The sequence below is a fragment of the Andrographis paniculata genome, unplaced genomic scaffold (assembly GCF_009805555.1).
Source record: "Andrographis paniculata isolate CXL003 unplaced genomic scaffold, ASM980555v1 Contig82END, whole genome shotgun sequence".
Lineage (NCBI taxonomy): Eukaryota > Viridiplantae > Streptophyta > Magnoliopsida > Lamiales > Acanthaceae > Andrographis > Andrographis paniculata.
In genome coordinates this window covers 1652691-1673068 of record NW_026137620.1, presented here as the reverse complement: position 1 = coordinate 1673068, position 20378 = coordinate 1652691, and the positions used below count along the sequence as shown (strand labels likewise).

The window sequence follows — 20378 nt, the reverse complement described above, 5'->3', positions numbered from 1 at the left end:
GTGGACCTACACAAAATTTTATGTATATTTTTTTTTATTTTCTCTTAAATAGATAAATATATTTATATAGATTCAAAATTTCTAAAATTATTTTATATTAATCAAATATAAATATATTTGTATTTATTTTTATTATATAATTTTTTTTTTACAAAATAATATTTGTATATATTTTATTCAATTAATATTTTTAAAAACACTTAAATACATCTTTAAAACTTTTAATCATATATAGTCCTCAATTGGATAAAATTGCATCAGTTTGTCCAAGTACATGTACTAAAAAATAATAATATTTTAATATAAAAGTTATTGGATGTTTGAATAACAGTCTTACCTGAAATCTTGAACTGTTAGGAAACGGCAGCATCTCCAACACGCATCCTCATTTTCAAAATATAAATATATTTTGAAAATATATTTATAAATTTTAATATATTTATATAGATTCAAATTTCTCATTTTCTAAAATTATTTTATATTAATCAAATATAAATATGTTTTTTTATTTATTTTTATTATATTATTTTTTTATTTTTTTTTACAAAATAATATTCATATATACTTTATTAAAATAATTTTTTTTAAAAACACTTAAATACATATTTAGAACTTTTAATCATATATACTCCTCTATCGGATAAAATTGCATGAGTTGTCTCATCTAAAAGCGCAAACGGTTACGGAAACCCAACTATTAAATCATATATCCGCAAACGGAGGTCCCAACAAAAATAAAATAGATTAAAAAAAAAGTAACGCAAGTGTATATAAATATTTTATGAAAAAGATGACAAAAAAATTTAATAAGGTCAATAGAAAAAATAGGGATAAAACACTTAATACTTTTTAGAGTAAAAAGTAATAAAATTGTGATTTGATAAAATATTTTACCATAAATAAACTATGAGAAGGGTTACGATACTAATTTGGATCAGTGCACGTAAAATATAAAAATAACACATATTTTTATTACACACAATAAATATCTTTATTACACACAACATGTATTGTTTGTTCATAATTACAACGCATGTTGTATAAAAATGTGTCATGTGCTAAAATCAACTATTGCATATGTGTTTGTATTTGTATTATATTAATATAAATGATATGTTGTCAATAGTAATATTGTATTGTTTGTTAGCACATTGGATATTGTTCCACTATTTTAAAATAAAAATTGACATAATTTTCACATAGAATAAGTATAATATATTATAAATCAAATACTAATTAAATAAATAAATTTTAATCTAACTTCCAACTACAATATGAAAATACATACTCTTAAACAGTTGATTGTTTCCAGTGAATATTTAGTGCATAAAGAACTCAGAGAGGGGAGGGGATCCTAAGCATCACCTCTCTCTGCTCCATTTTCAGCATCATCACACATCCATATATAGATACATAGGTATATATACACACTCATGTATCTATACATAGGTGTGTGTGGACAAGGAGGGGATGATACTGAAGATCCCCTCCCTCAGGCAGTGTTTGAATGTTGCTGCAAACCCCACAAGCAAGGCATTGTGGTAGAGGAAAGTTTGGAAAAGCTAATGACCGAATAGCAGGTATGGCGCAAAGTCGGACAAAAAGTCTATCAAATGATATCACATATACCTCGTCATCACTCTTGTCATATATCTCGCTAGTAAAATATCTTATATATTTGTAAAAGTCGTTATATCTATCCTTTGGCCGCGCGTGGTTAAATGATATAAATAACGACTTTTGCAAACATGTAGGATATATTTTGCGAGCGAGATAAATACAAAACAAAAATGATAATGGGATATACTTATGACATAGTTTTTGCAATTTTCCCAACTTTAAAATCCTCGGTTGTTGTTTAAATGAAAAGGCATGTGGGATATACTTTCGTTGCATTGTTTACGGTGGTTGTGCCGCCAGAAGAAAAGCGGAAGGGACTAATTATGTCTACATATAGCTGATCGATCGATCGATCTAACCTTGTACTCCTCCTCTCGACCTCCTCAGCATCTCCAACGTATTCGGCGTCCCGTACGGTTGAAACGGGATATCATCCGCGCCGTGGACTCGGCTTCCGATAGTCGTCATCCTCTGTGTATCGCATGAACTCATAGTCGACAGGGCATAAGCTAGCCCGCCATATTTATACGATTGCAAACCCCCGGCCATTCTCCCCGCCACTTCGCGCATCTCGTCAAAGAGCCACAGACACAAAGCGTCGTCACTTTCGATACTTTTCTGAAAGGACATTGCCGCTATTCGCTCCAACAGATAGTTCCTTGCAGCCGCCACCTCTCCTTTGTCCGCCAATAAGAGAGATTCACAAATCGACCGCGAGCCAAAAGAACACATCTTTTGGCGCGTAACAGCCTCGCTTTCGGCGTTTGTTCTTGAAGGAAGCGGATGCAACAGACGATGCGCCCTTAGTGTGTCAAAAAATTGCTCTTCCCTCCCCGTAAACGACACCGCATCTTTGTATGTCCACGAAATGTTTAAGCACGGTTCTTCCCGCCGCCACTCCAGATGCGTAGGGAGAGTCACTTTGATCAGAAATTCTTTCACCTCGTCTGCGGAGAGGCTCCCGACTTTTATATCAGCTATCGATCTGTCCATACCGCTGATGAATTTATGGTAGATTCCGGCGTGGACATCTCGAATCGTAACTCCAGAAATAAGTCGAACAATCCTTAGACTAAATTCTAACGTGACTACGCTGAGGAGGGCTCCGATCCGACAGGCGATCGCATCTTTCAGGATCTCGGGCGTGTCCAACGACGAATAATTTCCGCCTGTTAGTGAAGATAGCGTGAGCAGCGAAATAGGTTCGTGGTCTAAGCCAATGCCGAATGCGTAAATAGGATATACGGGTGGACTGAAGAAATTGTCGATAGCTCCTTGGCGACGGAACGGATAGATCGAAAACGGTAGTCCATCGAGGTATGCTACAGCCAGTTCTCGATCCATCTCCGGATCCGACTGTTTTATATTAGACACGAGTATAATGAACGCGACTTGATTCTGGCAGCGCCTTCTCTCAAGAACCCGAGCTCCCCTTGACAGAATTTCCGCGACGTCGTCTGTCTGATCAGTCGCAAAGTTAAACGAACCAACAGCTTTTTTCGCATCTTCCTTTCCTTGATCGGTCATTCTGCGCAGGGGAAAATTATTCCTCTCTTCTTCGGGGCAAGGCGACACAATCGAAAGCCTATCCCAGGGGCACATTTGATCGATAACGAATCCAACAGCACTTGTGAGATGATCCACAGTTACCAATCCGCCTTCGCTAACCATACAATCGAGCACCATAACAAGATCCACAGGAGCTCGCCGGAGGGGGTGTTCGCCATACTCTGACATCGATGGCGCCGTTACCTTAATAAGAAAATAGTTCGGCTGCTCAAATGAAATGACTACCGGGGTATCGGGAATTCCCTCGACACGGACCCTTGGTAAGGAAGCCGATGGAATGAGAGGACGGCGATTAAGGGGCAGCGGCTCGTCGTTGTCATAGACAGGATGCTACAATGCATAACAGAGCGAATAAGTTCGTCGATATAAGCCTAAAATTTAACGAGCATTTCGACAAGAAAAATTGGGCAATGTTTCGGAATAAGATCAACATAGTCTAAAGATATAATTTCAAAAAATTTTAAGGATCCCTCGATCGCCTCCACAACACATCAAGAAGCAGATCAAAATTTAGCAATCAAAATGTGGGAATTAATAAAGCATACTGAAACTTATACAAGATCGATCGATGAAATTAAAAGAAGTATAAAACGTCCAGTGATGAATTTGTAAAATTAAAGATGGATGTGATTAGAAATGGAGATTAATTAATTAAGGGAAGAGAACTTACGCGTGGACGAGCAGTAAATTCCATGAGTGAGTGGGTGATTCTTTTCTTGATGATTCTGTGCTTAACGGTGAATGAGTGAATGTACAGTCTTTCTTCTCTCTTCTTGAAGAGGGCTTTCACTGAAACCCTAATAGAATTATTCTAATTCTCTCGTTGAAATAGCTAAAGCCTCAGTCGGTAAATCACATAATTTTATTTGTTGACTATTTTTTGTTTTTGATTTTTCTTTTATAGCATTCGTTACAACATACCATTCACAAATTATATTAATTAAATTTAAACATATAAGATATTCTTATCTCTGTGTATTTAGTTTCTTTTATAGTTTGTTACAATATACCAATTAGATATATTTTTAACTCAATAAATAAATCTCAATAAACTATCCAAAAACAAGATTATCCTATCAAAATATTGCAAAACATACTATATACAATAATTTGTAACTGGCATGTACATTATTTATTTATTGCGTGTAATAATATTTATATATAACACGTACTAAATGTTCCAATAAAATACTATATGTTATTTCGCATTTGCATGCATGCACTGGCACTACAAGAAAAAATTATTTTTGTAACAAAAATTTTTTTGTCTCTAAATCTATTTTTTTTCGTTACTAATGACATTAGAGACGGAATCAAGAATGGAATTACGTTAGTTACGTGAACATTAGGGACGGAATTCCGTTAGAAAATATATTATTATTTTTTTGTAGTGTGGATTCAAAGCAACTTTATGTTTAAATATAACACAAATATTGTACATAAATTGAAAATATAGCACCATATCTTATCTAACTAGTAATTGAGGTAGATAAATCGTGATGGAATGATTTGTTTTGCATGGTATTGTATATTAAAAAATAATAATCATATATTTTATATTAGTACTTTCACAAACAATATTTACTATTAATTGTCTCTAACTATCTACATTTTATTTTTAAAATTATTGTTTAATTAAAATTAAAAGATATTATTTGGTGGGCTTATTAAGAAGGCTGATTATAAAACCCACGGTTAATTTGGATAACAAAAAAATAAAATATTATTACTACCTCCTTTTGTGAGAAATGTTAAAAATATATATTAATTATAAATATGTTGAATTATAAAAATATATTATTTTAAAAAATGAAAAAATAAATAAATACATTTGTGGCGGAGGCACCAAACAAATCAAAACATATAAAGTATCATATACTATGTTGGAAAAATGGTAATAGAAAATTTTCACTCTTTTTTTAATAGTTATTTTGACAAAATATATATAACAGTTGTTACTTTTTTGCAATTTTTGTCATCTAGCTGTGAGTCTAGTTCACGTCGGATACAATCTCACGTGTATGAAGTGGGACTTTGCTACGGATGATGAAAATTGCGAAACCTGACACATAGAATATATTTTTCACGGTGAAGTTTTTTTTTTAAAAAAAATAAATATGTTTTAAATTTGGAATTTGAGAAAAATTCGCATAATTCATCTGAAATAACCAAATGAACCAACCAACAATATTGTTTTGTCCATCCAAGATTATTTAAGGACCTAAAATCCTAAATGATAAAATATATATATAAATACATCTATCTTTAAATTCAGAATTACAGCTTGCACGGTTAACCCGAAACAACAAAACAAATCAACCAATAATATTGTTTTGTCTACCCGAAGTCTTTCGGGGACCCTTAAAATTTGTATATGCTAAAACAATATAAAACCATTTTTGAACTTGAAATTGAAGGGAATTCACACGTTTCATCCTAAACGACCAAATAAACCAATCAGCCATATTGTTTTGTCCATCAGAGACCGTATAAGGCCCTAAATACCCTGAACGCAAAAAAAAATAAAATAAATAAATAAAAGAAATGTAAACTTATTTATAGAATCTAAATTGAACGAAATCTGCACAATTTATCAAAAACGACCAAATGAAACATAAACTCATTTGTATACCTGCAATTAGACAAAATTTGCAAGGTTCATTCAAAACGACCAAACGAACCAACCATAAATATTTTTTTTGTCGATCCGATGTCATTTTGGACCCTAAAAATTCTAAACACTAAAAAAAGTATTAATCAAATTTTGGACAAGAAATTGAACGAAATTCGCACGGTTCATCCAAACAAGGTACAGGCCAATCAGCGAATTTTTTTGTAAAAGTTGTTTAGAGTCCATAAACGCCAAAATGCTAAAAAAAATTAATTAATTTTTAAGCTAGGAATTAGATAATTATTTTTGTCTTTTAATTGTCATTCTGATAAAATATATCTTACATGTGTCACTTTTTGGCGATTTTTGTCATCTAGTCGCGCATCAAGTTGATGACGATGCGGTGCGAATGAAATTGTGCTATGGATGATAAAAATTGCAAAAAAATAACACTTGTAAAATATATTTTATTATGATGATAATTGAAAAAGTAAAAATAATCATTATTTATAGATACAAAATATTTATTACAACTTTCCCTATATGTGTAAGTTAATACAAATCTACGAACATATCTCTTCAATTAAGTAAATTTTATAAATGACCATTCACAAATTATATTAATTAAAAAAAACACACACACACACACGAGATATTCCTATATCTATGTATTCAATTTTTTTTTCCCCGTTTTTGTTTGTTACAATATCAATTGGATATATTTTTAACTCATAAATAAATCTCAATAAAAATTGAAGCAATGGGAACAAGAGTGCTAGAAGTTTTGAATAATTTTAAGAATGCAAAAAATTAGATATTTGATAAATGTGATGTTTGATTAGAGTAAATAAATATTTGATGTGACATTTAAAAACAAAAAAAAAAAAAAAAAAAATCTATGTTCATAAATAGTGCAAAAACTTTCAAAACTATATACATAAATAAAGTCTTATATTTTGAACTTTAAAATATCTAATTAATGAATCGTTTTATTGAATACAATTTTTCATGGATAGAAAAATATTTATCATCTTATATGAAGGTATAAATAAAATTTGATCTAAATTTTAAAACGGCAAAAAGAATTCAAACCCCACCAACTCGTATCTCTAATATTTCTTTATATATTCGAACAACTTTTCATAATCATTTCTATTGTCTCATAATATATATAATTTATAATTCACTTTCCTTGAAATTAAATCTTACGATCTTCAACATGAATGGTGATGATTGGAGTCTTTTTGCGGTGGTGAATGGCGCCAGAGCTGCCACACACCACAATGACAATCCGGCAGATTATTGTCAAAATTCTTATACCAACTATTCATCAAAAAAAAGTTTTTGAAAATAACAACGACGATTTTTTTTGTCAGTGACAACACTATCTCGAGCTGGTGCCAAGCGTATCAAGAAATGTGTCTTGGATCCCCGCCACCGGTGGGGGCTGAAGAACTCCCGCCAATTCAATTATATTCATTGCTTCCGCCGTTGCCGGCATGTATGCAATATTTCGATCAATTTCAACAAAATCAGTTTGGTGTGACAATGCAGCCGAACTTTTCCCCGACGTTGACAGCCGTCCAAATTCCCGAAAATAACTTTGAATTTCAGAATAATGCCCCTGCCGCCACGGCAGGGCTGCCTATCATTCCGGCTGCTGTATCCTCGGCAGCCCAACCGTCATAAAAAAAGGTAATAACTTTAAGTGTGTTTGGCTACCGTTTCAGTTGAAATTGACGCTGTAGTCGTGAATTTATTTTTTTTCTAAATATTACAAAAATATTTATATTGTTAATTTTCTCTTAAATAAATAAATAGAAATGGCATATGACTTTATTACACACAACATATGTTGTTTGTAATATAGATATATGTTATTCATAATTACAATATGTGCTATATAAGAGTGTGTCATGTGTTAAAATCAAATTATGGATGTGTTATGTAAGACTATATTATCTATTGTTACTTCATTATTGTATTTGTATTATACTAATATTTATGTGCTGCCAATAGTAATATGTATATTGTTTGTTAGCACATTGTATATTGTTCGACGCAGTGCTGAATTTATTCAGCATTAAATATTCAGCACCGTAGCTTCCGCCATAAAGTATATATAAATTAAACATACAACAAAAATAAAAGTTGACAAAATTTTGACGATAGAATGAGTATAATATATTATAAATCAAATCTATTATAATAAATAAATAATTTTAAATCTAACTTCCGAATACAATTTGACAAAACATACTCTTAAGTAGTTGATCATTACGAGTGAACATTTAGTGCATAAAGAGCTCAAGTAATGTTTGAATGTTGCAACAAACCCCACAAGCAAGACATTGTGGTGGAGAAAAGTTTGAAAAAACTAATGGCCGAATCGTGGGCATGGCGGAAAATCAGGCAAAAGTCCATCAAAGGATCTCCTTATCAAGAATCTCTTTTTTAACATTAGAAAATCTAACAAGTTGTAATAAAATTCATTATATTACATGAAACCTTAAAATCATCGTTTGTTGTTTAAAGAAAAAAAAATTGCATTTCGTCGGTTGGTGCCGCGAGACGGAAAGTGGAACAACATGCAATGGAAGCGGAAAAATTCGTCGTCACCTATTACGGTGAACACACTCATCTCATTCCCTTCCTTGGCCACTAGAGCTTGCGATTGGCCACTCCTCGGCCAGGGAAGACAGATTAGGTAGTTAGGTCCCCAATGTCGATGGAGCGTGGGCTACTGGATGTGGGATGGAGAATAGATACGATTGCGAAAGCGGAGGAATGGACGAACTTAAGGGACTAATTATGTGTACATATATTCTATCACACTCTAAAGTATTTATTTTGGAGTTTTATAGTAGATTAAAAATAATAATATTTTATTAATTAATAAAAATGTTTAAGAGATCTATACATATTTGCCGACTGACTTTATGTCTAAAATAATTATATTTGTAATAGTACGTTTGTAATTTAAGTAAAAATTAAAGATATTTTGGTATTAATGTATAATTATTTTTACTAAACTTGAAAATATATATATTTTAATGGAAGAGACAAAAATAATAAAAATAGTATTTTTAAAAATTTTGATACTATTTATAAATAGTAATTGTTTTTAAATAAATATCACATTGATGACAATTATTTCATCCCACAAAAACATCACATCTATTCGTTGGTAGGGTGGACTCGGAAGCATCGGACATTGGTTGTGGTTGTGAGAATCCCTCGTGACCTGTGGAGGTGCCTTGTGTCGAATGTCTCCTGGCGGTGCTGTGTCGGTCCCGACAGTTGTGATAGGTTAGGAAGTGGGTCCTTTTGATAAGCGGTGCAATGTGGCAAGGGAAGGAAAAGGGTTTCGCCAAACATTGCGGAGGAGATATCCGATGTGCTGATTCCGAGCGTCAGCAGTCCAATGGAGTTATAGATTTCGGATTCAGGAGCGTCATTCCACTCATGTAGTGATTTGAGAATCATAGAATCGTATACCGTAAGTAATTTTGGTGCTGTCTATCTTGCAGATGATAAACCATTGAAAGTTGTAGGTAAAGGAATTGTTCGAATCAGAATACCAAATAGTAGGGAGTGGAGACTGAATGACATGAGACTTATCCCGGGTTTGAAACGGAATCTGATTTCTGTTGGACAATTGGACGAGGCGGGTTACTAGACAGTTTTTAAAATTAGGTCATGGAAGGTAACCCAGGGATCCATTATGATGGCTCAAAGGGAGAAGATATAAAACTCTCTACATGACGAAAGGCATGCGAAACAAAATCAATTCTGTGGCCATAAATAATGACACAAATTTATGTCATTCTCGTCTCAAACACATGAGTAAGAAGGGGATAAGGGAACTCGTTTCAAATGGAAGATTGTCAAGTCTCATGTCAGTCGATATTTGAGTATGCGAGGACTGTATCTTTGGGAAGCAACGAAAGGTAGCGTTCTTAAAAGGTACGAGAGACCTGGAAAATGAAAAGTTGGAGTTGGTCCATACGGGCTCTCTTGTATTGATCTTTGAAGATTCGCAGTACTACACTGTGTTCATTGACAACACTACAAGGAATGCATGGGTATATATCTTTAAGCGTAAATACGATGCTTTTGATACCTTTATGAGGTGAAAAACACGTGCAGTGGGAGTAGTGATCCGATTTATGAACAATTTTGAAAGACAACCTAAGGTGATGACCTTAGATGAATTGAGGTTTCAACCTCAATTGGCCTCGATGAGTGAAGAAATAGGCTTGACACTGTCATCGCGGATGAAGTAAAATATGAAGGTGAGAGATGTCAGTTTTCAAGTGCGAAATTGTTGGGATATGAAGCGTGATTATATCCTAAACTATAGGGATATGATTTTCATATTAAATCTTAGATTTCGAGATATAATTGGTATGGTCCTACGGTTTGCTAGGTTATAAATATCAAGTATTTTCAATTTAATGTGTCTGCGTATATCATAGTAAAATTTTTAATTTAACAGCACTCTCAGACGTAGATCATTTTGATCGAAATGGTAACTAAATTATTGTATTCTTGTGTCTTTATTTATCTCGTCTTCATTTTATGAAATTTCCATAATATATTATTAATTATTTACGAATTATACTCCTTATAAATTCTCGTGTAAGTATAATATATATAGTGATATAAAAGGATTTTAGCATACAAATATAAATTTACAACATCCATTATTTAAATAAAAAGAAAATTAGATACCCGATTGGATTTCGGGTGCAAAATTTCATATCCGATACCCGATCCAACTTTTTGATTGGATACCAAACGTCGACCCAATTAATCCGAACCCGATCGAGTGAGGTCGGACCCGAACTACCCTATTCAAACGCCCACTCCTAATTACGTTTCGGTTCTTTCTGATTTTTTTTTCTTTTTAGGTTCTTTACATATAAATATAATCACTATTTAAATATAAATATAAATCCCAGAATAATTAAAATAAAAAAATGAAAACGCACCCAAGTGTACTGTGTTTTTTTAGCCCATTAATTTATTGTTAGTGTTAAATATTGTGATTTGTGAGGCCTTGCCACGAATGTACAAGAACCCATTTTCCCCATGTCACTGTCCCGCCTCCTTCGACGATTCTCGGAGAAGAATTCGACCATCAATGGCAAAGCAATCCATGCTCAGATCATCCTTTCGGGGCGGCGGGCGGATGTCCAAACTGATAATCATTTACTCGCAATGTATTCGAAGATCGGCTGCATTGACTATGCCCGGAAGGTGTTCGATCAAATGCCTGAGAGAAACGTCGTATCTTGGACGTCCCTGATCTCTTCGTATTCCCAAATTGGAATCTCAGAAGAAGCCTTGAATTGCTTCAGATCAATGGTTCTCGAAAGCCGAATCGATCCCAATGATTACACCTACGTTGCTGCCATTTCAGCTTGTGCTCAAATGGAGGCATTGGCATGTGGGAAAGAGATCCATGGAAGAATCTACAGGACAGGGGAAGCTGTTAATAACTTTGTAAAGAATTGCTTGGTTAATTTCTACGGAAAATGCGGGCTGTTGAGGTCGGCTCGGGTAGTGTTCGACACCATACATGATCCGGGCACAGTTAGTTGGGTGTCCCTTATGTCGAGCTACGTCCGTTGTGGGGAAAATGAGGAAGGTTTGAGGATCTTCTTGAGGTCTTTAAGAATGGGTGTCGGCGTTAACGAGTTTTCCTACGGGACCGTGTTGGGCACTTGCGCTGCATTGGAGTTTTTAGACTTCGGAATGCAAGTTCAATGCCTCGCCGTCAAGCTAGGAGTCGAGATGGATCAATTCGTTGTCACTAATTTGGTTCATTTCTACGGTCGATGTGGCGATTTGGAGTTGGCGAAAAGGGCATTGCGCGAGGCGAATCGAATCAATGTGACGGCTTGGACTGCTCTAATTGGAGGTTGTGTCCATCTCGGGGAAAATGCGGAGGCAATTAGTCTTTTCCGCGAGTTGCATTGTTTTGGACTAAAACCGAACGAGCAGACGTTTGTTTCTGCACTTGGGGCGCTCGGGAAGGAGAAGGATGTCGAAGGTGGAATGCAGCTTCATTGCTCGATTGTAAAGGCGGGATTCGACTCGTTCACTTTTGTTTCAAACTCGGTGTTGGATTTTTATGCGAAAGTTGATCGTCTCGATGATTCTTTCGAAGTTTTCCGCAGTATGGATGCGCGCGAGATTGTTAGTTGGAATGCTTTGATAGCGGGATGTGTAAACTTGAGTCGCTACGAAGCAGCGATTATGGTGATTCGGAGCATGTTTTCGGATGGATTCGAGCCCAACGTTTACACGTTTTCGAGCCTGTTGAACGTATGCGGCGAGTTACCCGCAGCAGCGTGGGGGAAGCAAACACATTGCCGCGTCGTAAAGCCCGGATTGGATTCTAACATCGTAGTCGGAAGCGCTCTCGTCGATATGTACGCTAAGTGCGGGCGATTGAAAGATGCTCGGACAGTCTTCGACATCCTTCCCAACAAGAATATCGTATCGTGGAATACGATGATCACCGCCTACGCGCAGTACGGATCGGGGAAAGAAGCGTTGGAAATCTATGGTGCTATGGTGACGAATGGAGTAAGACCAAACGACGTCACGTTCGTCGGAGTATTGTCTGCCTTAGGACATACCGGAGATTTGGAGGGCGCATTGGCCCATTTCGGTTCGATGGCGAAGGACTTCGGCGTCAAACCGAGGGCAGATCACGTCGCTTGTATCGTCACTTTGTTGTCGCGAAAAGGTCGAACGAGAGAAGCTTACGAGTTCATGACGAACTCTCCCGTGGGTATGAATAACGTCGTCTGGCGATCTCTTTTATCCGGGTGCGTGGCTAATAACGACTTGGAGTTGGGCTTATACGCTGCTCAGAAAATTTTAACCATAGATCCGAATGATGCATCTGCTCGAGTCATGCTGTCTAAGGTTTACGCCGATTCGAATATGTGGAACGAAGCCTCGCAAGTCAGAGAATCGATACTCGGAAAGGAGGCTGCGTGTAGTTGGACTTGACGAGAAGATCGAACGGACGAGGTATTTCTAATCATTCATACTCGGATTTGAGTCGATTCAATCTATACATCGCTGTCTAACCTTTCCGTAAACGTTAATCGTATTATCCTTAGATGATAAAAGTCTTCTCGGATCTCTTGTGCCGGCGCTTTCTCCTCGGACTCGAACTGATAGCACAAGAGAAGGCGTTAACGAGCTCGGAGTCCTCTTCGGTGATCAACATATTGGCCGCACTCTGGTTGGCGAGGAGAAGTTTCGCGACGAGGTAGCCCGCAACAGACCAGGTCTGGTATAGCCGAGACTGCTTCCCGATGAATCGGGCCTTCTTGGAGTCGTAATATTCAGGCCATTTGTCTTTTGATATTCGCTTCTCGGCAATCTCCACAGCTTTTTCCGCGATCTCGGGTCTGTTCATCTTGATGCAAGCGACGGTGAGCTGCGCAGAAGCAAATGAGGTCGCGTATTTTAAAATACTCGACAATGTCAATGGCTCGGTAGATCATACGGGAACGATGTTTACCTGCCAAAGAAGAGTCGGCCAGGAACCCCCGTTGTGATACGACCACGGCCTGCAGAAGGATATCCGAAAAAGTTATAACACGGTATCAAATGATCAACTGACGGGCTAAAGAATGGCTAAAGGATGATCGATCTTTTTAATAACGTACGTGTTCTTGGGATCAAATCCGGTTATGATCTGCCACTCCTTGCCTTCGAGAGCCGGATAGCAAAGTTTAAACGGCATATCCGCTACCAAATCGAGCCATTTCGCTTCGACAAGATCCAATATGGCATGCGACTGATCCAACGTCGCGAGGCTGCTGACAACGGACCACAAATTCCCGAGAGAGAAGAACCGGAAGTCCATATGCGCAGGCTGCAAGTTTCCGATTAAATAGCCCCCTTTGTTAGGCATCCATTCGACTAACCATGGAGGAATTTGGTCGGGGTAGATGTTGAATTTGTTAACAGCATCGAACGAGTATTCTTCAGTCTTGTAACGATAAATCTCGTTGAGTTTTTTCATGTCAATCCAGTAGTATTCCCTGATATGAAATGACAGCGCGACGAGGCGATTGTTCAATGCTCGGGTAAGGTCAGCTGATCCATCCTCCCGAGCAAGCATTTCCCGAGCACATAGTAACGCAGAATAGAACAGTGCCTGCAGTCAAATTCACCCGAACAAGTACCTAAGTAATAAATTTGTTATTAGGTCACGTAAAATAACTCGTCCTGACTTACTTGAATCTCTAAAGGATGACCGTGTATTCCCATCCGGCGATCTATCATGCACGAGCCATCGGTTACGAGCAGCGTAGGGAACATATCGAAACCATCGGCAAGGCATAGCCTAAGGATCATCTTGATTCCGGTCTGAACATCTACTCGTTCCTGAACCGACAGATCCCCCGAGCATTTTCCATACGCCCTTAACAAGATAATCCACCACAGCCCTGAAATTATCATCAAAAAACATTCGATATAAAATGATCAACGCATCATATTTGATCGATGAAAATACATCCAAAGGTACCAGAATCAACAGGCGCAACACGACCAATCGCAGCTTCTCCAAAGTCAGGGTCGAGTACCTCCTCTGTAGCCGAGTCATCCCCATCAAGAGGCACTGTTCGTACCTTAAAACTAGCCGGCATCAACCCTTGTCCGGGGCTATGGCAATCCATGGTTTTCTCCCAGCTCTGCAAATCTAACCATTGTTAAAACTTTTCCAGCGATCATATTGCTGCAATGCCCGGGCACATTTTGTTAAACAATCAGGTTGTATTCTTTTGTGGGTTTTACCACAGGTTTTTACTATTCAAATTCTTTTTTTTCCTTAAAAAATATCATATCAAACAATCACTTTTTTTTTTATATTATACTACGAATTTATTTTACATTCAAAACATCACATCAATCTATATTTATTTCACATCAAGCAACTATTCAAATTCAACTTTTTACTATTCAAAAATCCAAATCCAAAAACTAAAACGCACAAACAATGGGAGAGTTTTACCTGCAGCTGAAGAGTGTGAAGAATGAAGTTACGGACGATCTCGTACTCCCCCTTAAGCAGAAAGGCAATTCCCGAAGGAATGAAATCGCGGATGAAGACCTGATCGTAGTTCTGGACACTGGAACTAGTCAGGTCCTGCGCAGCAATCGTACCCACAGGACTACCGCAATAATATACAACGGATTCTTTCAGCAGCTCCCATGCTTCATCCTCGACAGATTTGGAACCGTCCTTTTGCTTGGTTTCTCGTTTGGCTCCATGCTTTGCAACATTACCGTTAGGCGAACACCCCTCCTTTCCTGAGCTGGACTCTCTGCTGACCTCCGAATCTAAAACATTGAATATGTCGCCATTTCCTGTACCGTACTCTTTCGCCTTATTCACATATAATTTTTCATTCTGGCTCCCATCATCGGAAGCTAGCCTGTTCGAGCTCTCGGCTCTTTGGCAGCTGCATTTGAAACTTCCTAAATAGCGATCGGAGTCAAAATTGATGCCGGAAGCTCTAGGAAACCAATAAATATCACTTTGAGGATATGATCTGTCGACAACTTTGAAACGAGTCGCAGCTCGTCTCCTTTTACATATTACAGAAGATCGCGAAACAGAAGATGACTGCAATTTTAGCCGAGGATTACAACTAATGTGGCAGGGTCCAGCCCCATTGCATACTTGCATCACTGTTTCAGCAACAGCCATTAGCAATATACCTGTTTTACAAACAGCACCATAGGCAATTCAAAATAACTCACTTCGAAATGATTTTCGACTAATTTGAAAATCATAGGGTAGAGATGAAAATGAACAAAAACAACACTTCTACATGATATAACTATTCGATAAACTGATGCAATTGAACTACTGATCAAATTGGAGCTATCGAGAGAAGATTAATGACGTCGAGGTTTAGGAAGGATTAAATCGATGTCTAGAGTTACTTGAACACAATGACCCATACGAATACACAGAACAACACTCAAATTATCCTGCAATTGAACAAACTCCCCAAATTTTTCGCAATCATATCTTCTAGGGTTTGTGAAATACCAAAATTCTTAGAGGAACATATCCACCAACACAACCACACAATCCACCGAAGCTTTTAATCGCAATTAAGAGACAATTTCGTCGGCGAATTCCATTTCTCAGACAGCAGATATATCATCGAAGTCATCAAAACAAACAATAAATGAATTATACATAAAACGGAGAGGGAGACGTAATCAAGATCAGAATTTACCTAACAATGGCGATGGGATCCTGGGGAAGACGAGGATTATGCAAAATAATCGAAAGAAAGGCGGTCAAGATTGAGGAAAAGGACCAATAAGTGGGTGGGATCAGTGGACGGTACATATACGATGCGACGACATGTGATGCATCGATCACAGAAAAGCCGTTTCGAAAGTAGATTCGTGAAGTTTCCATCCCAAGGTTCTGTTTTTGTCCACCAATGCTCCGATACGGCAACGGGTTTAGACAAACAATTTCGAATGTTAGGTACTACTTCGATATATTTTTAAAATTTACTTCTATTGTTTGGTACTATTTCAATATTTTCAAAAATTACTGCTTTTATTGTAGTAATATCTTCTCCGTTTCGTTTGAATATTAAAAATTTTTAATTTGAATAACTGTATGATGTGATATAAATAGATGATGACGTGATATTTTGAATGTAAAATTGATTTTTAGTATAATATAAAAAATGAAAAATATGTGTTTAATTTGATGATTTTGGGGAAAAAAATTGAATGAATAATGTAAATTCAATCCAATCCCCCAAACAAACACACCCTTGTAAATAGGATAATTTAGGTAAAATATAATTAATAAGTAATTAAAAAATATATTAATAAAAATAATTATAAATTAATATTAAGATAACTAAATAGTTTAATTGAAATTAAAAAAATTATAAAATTCAAAGTTTAAATATGATTATAGTATATAATTATATTTTTGAAAATAGAAAGGATAAATAATGTGGACTGACGAAATAAAAAAATATAGACAAATTATGCAAAACGGAGAGAGAGAGTAGTATTTTATTGATTAATATAAATTTTATATTTATATTTCTGTTTTTATAAGTAAAAATATATTTTTAAAAAAAAAAAAATTATTTTGATATTTATATATAGACTATAATACTTTTGCGTGAAATAAACAAAAACAATAAAACAAATACATTGAATTGCAACAAAAGTATTTTATTAAATAATATTTTTTTACAAAATATTATATTAAATATTAATTTTTTATTATTTTAAAATTTGCATTACTTCAGAATATTCACAAATTTTTTTCTCTAAAGAAACTCTTTTTTTATACTATTTATTAGCAATTATACTTAAATATTCTTTTTGTTGAAACTCTTCATGTCATATTGTTTAGATAAGAAAACTAAAGAATAATATTCTCTTTGTCCGGTGATAAGTTTCGCATTCAACTTTTGCGCGCGAATTTAAGTAATATTAGTATCTTATAGATATGAAATTTAATAAAGTAGTATAATATTTATTTGGCCTTTAATATTAAAATAAAAATAATGTGAAAAAATAAAAAATAGAGGTATTTTAGTATTTAGTTAATAATTTAAAAAAATATATATAAAAAGTTTTGACTTCGGACTGAAATGGCAAATAAAAAATTTAGTCTTGAACTTTGACAGTGGAAGTAGTATTTTAATTTTAAGAGTGAAATAGGTAAAAATTAAAAAGATTATTATAAAAAAATATTTTTAAAAATAATAAATAAGCAACATAATAAATAGAAAAATAACTAGAAAATTGGATTATTTGTTAAACATTAAACAATAAAATTATAATATGGAATAATAAAATTATAAATATATAAAATTATTTATTATAAATAAATTATGTATAAATTTATTGAACTAACAAAAATATATATATCATAATTATTTAGAACAGATGGAGTAATATTTAAATAGTACATTTTATATATGTATTTTTATGTTAAGTAATTTAAAAAATAATATTTTATATAAAATTCTTAATTTCTTTAACATATATTATACATTGTGTATATATAGATATATATTTTGTATTTTTAGTAATATTTCTAAAAAAAAAAAAAAGAAAAACATATCAATAAATAATTATTGAATGAATACAAATTTTTGTTACAACTAAACAAATTTGTATTTAAAGCTAAATTACTCAAATATGAAAAAATAAATAATTATTTTATTACCAATAAATAGGCTCAAGTGTTTTGATACAGTTTTTAACTTGTATTTTTATCTTTTCATAAAAAATATTAAAAATAATATAATTTTTTAATATAATTTTTATTAAAAAATTTGATAATATTGTTTATGAAAAAAATAAATATTTTTTTATGACAGTAAAAATATATCAGTAAACAACAAGGTTCATGTGCTAAATTACTAATTTCAACACTTTGAATAGTTAAAAACAACTGATATATATTTATATTAATTATATTATTTAATTATATAAATTAGAGATGATAGATTTTTAAAAGCATTTAGCACAAGTGCTGAAATTAAAAATTCAACACATGATCCTTTTGCATAAACAAATAATAACATTTACTTAAAAATAATAATTTATTTAACTTACAATTTCACAATTTTGTATAAGTAGAAAATATTAATGCCCTCATTCAAAAAATTATATTACCTCAAAATTAAAATACAAATATATTTTGATATCTTTTTTATGAAATATATGTTGAATATGATAATTATAAAAAGTAAAAAAATAAAAAAATAAAAAGTTTTAGACATTAGTGTGTGTTTTCATAAAAAAAAATTTTTTACATATTTTTCAATTAAATATATACATATATATATATTCACATAATATATAATATATATTCATTAAAAAAATAAATAATTTAATATGAAAGTATTATTTTTAATATAAACGATACTCTTACAAAAATATATTTTTTAGAAAATTTAGATAATAAATAAAACTTATACTACCTTCGTCCGGCTTTAAAGATCTCATTTAGATTTTGTGTATTAATCTTTAAATATTAATTATTATATCAAAATATAGTACAAATTAAGAAAAATTGCAAAAATATTTCTATCAATGTCTTATAATACTAATAGAAGAACGTTTGTAAAAAAAATTATAAAAATATAAAAATATTTTTAATATTAAATATAATAAAGCAAAATATAAATGTGATCATGTGACGGTTACGGAACTGTTTAAATAAAATCAACATTGTTATAATAGTACAATAGTACATATATTTTTTCGTCCATAAACTAATATTATCTTCGCCGATTATAAATGTTTCATTTACTTTTTGCATGTAAATTTTTAAATATTAATTATTATATCAAAAAGTAGTATAAATTAAGAAAAAAAATACAGAAATATTTTCATTAGTGTCTTATAATACTAATAAAATGTCATTTATACAAAAAATATATATATATACACAAATATAAGAATATTTTTAATATGAAGTACAATTAAGCAAAACGTAAATGTGACCCTTAGAGGCAGATGGATGAAATATTTTATTTTTTTATTTGAGTCGTCCAACCATTAGTATTATTTTTTTAAAACATAAATTTTACTTTTTTTTACATTTCATTTATTTATTACTTTTAATTTATATCTTGCCATAAATAATAAATTTGTCAATTTATAATAAAAAATAATTAATTAACAATCATGCAAATATACATTAAAACAACATAAATTGGACGGAGAAAATATTAAACAGCACATTGTATATAAATTTACAACATATATATAAAAAAATTAAAAAAAAAATACAACTTACAAATACATAATACTCCATCCGTCCTAATACAATAGTCTTATTTACCATTTTTGTTTGTTCTAAAACAATAGTTTCATTTTCATAAATAACCATATCACCGTAAAACTATCCCTACTTTTTTTCATCATTATTACACAATTGCCACTACTTTTACACTAACATACTCACAAGGACAAAAAAGTCATTTATTCTTACTTTTTATCAACTACCAATATAATATCAATATTTTTTAAATCTCGTACCCAACACAATAAGACTATAGTTTTAGAAATTTTGGACTTTTGAAAAAATTAAAAATTGTAAAAAAAAAATAAATTAATATTTGATGTGATATTTATAAAAATAAAATAAAATTAAAAAAAAAAATACTACTGAATTTTTAAAGATGTATGCACCATATTTCTAGAACATGGCTCAACGTATTGTAACTTCCTACTTATTTTCATATGCACACAAGCGTCTTTTGTTTGTTGCCCAGGTTTTTTTATTATATATACGGTAATGAGAATGTTATACGTGTACGTATTAATTACGGATGGACACAGTTCACTTATTTGCAAATATGTTGGTGTTTGATATCCAAATCAAATCGAATCGAATAAATATCCGAAACTGCGAGTCGTATTCGAACAAAAATTTTCGATTAACTGAAAATATCTGTAATATTTGCAAGCATATACTTTTGCGTAATTTTAACCGTTTGAAAGTATTTTCAATTTTATTACATCT

The 20378-nt window shown here is 33.2% G+C and overlaps 3 protein-coding genes across 4 annotated transcripts; 1 reads left to right on the top strand and 2 right to left on the bottom strand.

Moving 5' to 3' along the window:
- Positions 1 to 1974: 1974 nt before the first annotated feature.
- LOC127241214 (uncharacterized) lies at positions 1975 to 9286 on the bottom strand. Its single transcript, XM_051260145.1, has 3 exons — positions 9045 to 9286; positions 3860 to 3986; positions 1975 to 3519 (listed from the first exon to the last, which is right to left on the bottom strand). The coding sequence occupies exons 1-3, from the start codon at positions 9284 to 9286 to the stop codon at positions 1975 to 1977; spliced, it is 1914 nt and encodes a 637-aa protein (XP_051116102.1).
- Positions 9287 to 10690: 1404 nt separating this feature from the next.
- On the top strand, positions 10691 to 13074 carry LOC127241386 (pentatricopeptide repeat-containing protein At2g27610-like). Its single transcript, XM_051260408.1, has 2 exons — positions 10691 to 12850; positions 12943 to 13074. The coding sequence occupies exon 1, from the start codon at positions 10895 to 10897 to the stop codon at positions 12827 to 12829; it is 1935 nt and encodes a 644-aa protein (XP_051116365.1). The 5' UTR covers positions 10691 to 10894; the 3' UTR covers positions 12830 to 12850; positions 12943 to 13074.
- Positions 12840 to 16292, bottom strand: LOC127241385 (alkaline/neutral invertase E, chloroplastic-like). 2 transcript variants are annotated; one of them, XM_051260406.1, is made up of 7 exons: positions 16090 to 16292; positions 14850 to 15559; positions 14364 to 14529; positions 14072 to 14283; positions 13498 to 13991; positions 13350 to 13398; positions 12840 to 13265 (listed from the first exon to the last, which is right to left on the bottom strand). In XM_051260406.1, the coding sequence occupies exons 2-7, from the start codon at positions 15546 to 15548 to the stop codon at positions 12939 to 12941; spliced, it is 1947 nt and encodes a 648-aa protein (XP_051116363.1). In that variant the 5' UTR covers positions 15549 to 15559; positions 16090 to 16292; the 3' UTR covers positions 12840 to 12938. The 2 variants fall into 2 exon arrangements, with proteins under 2 accessions (XP_051116363.1, XP_051116364.1); XM_051260407.1 differs by having other exon boundaries at positions 14850 to 15529.
- Between the last annotated feature and the right edge of the window lie 4086 nt (positions 16293 to 20378).

Coding starts and splice junctions, on each gene's coding strand:
- LOC127241214 (XM_051260145.1), bottom strand. CDS start 9,286: ATGATTCTCAAATCACTACATGAGTGGAATGACGCTCCTGAATCCGAA. Junction 3,987..9,044: donor GACACAAGGCACCTCCACAG/GTCACGAGGGAT, acceptor TAATTCTATTAG/GGTTTCAGTGAAAGCCCTCT. Junction 3,520..3,859: donor AATTTACTGCTCGTCCACGC/GTAAGTTCTCTT, acceptor TATGCATTGTAG/CATCCTGTCTATGACAACGA.
- LOC127241386 (XM_051260408.1), top strand. CDS start 10,895: ATGTCACTGTCCCGCCTCCTTCGACGATTCTCGGAGAAGAATTCGACC.
- LOC127241385 (XM_051260406.1), bottom strand. CDS start 15,548: ATGGCTGTTGCTGAAACAGTGATGCAAGTATGCAATGGGGCTGGACCC. Junction 14,284..14,363: donor TGTTGCGCCTGTTGATTCTG/GTACCTTTGGAT, acceptor TGATAATTTCAG/GGCTGTGGTGGATTATCTTG. Junction 13,992..14,071: donor GTCATCCTTTAGAGATTCAA/GTAAGTCAGGAC, acceptor ATTTGACTGCAG/GCACTGTTCTATTCTGCGTT.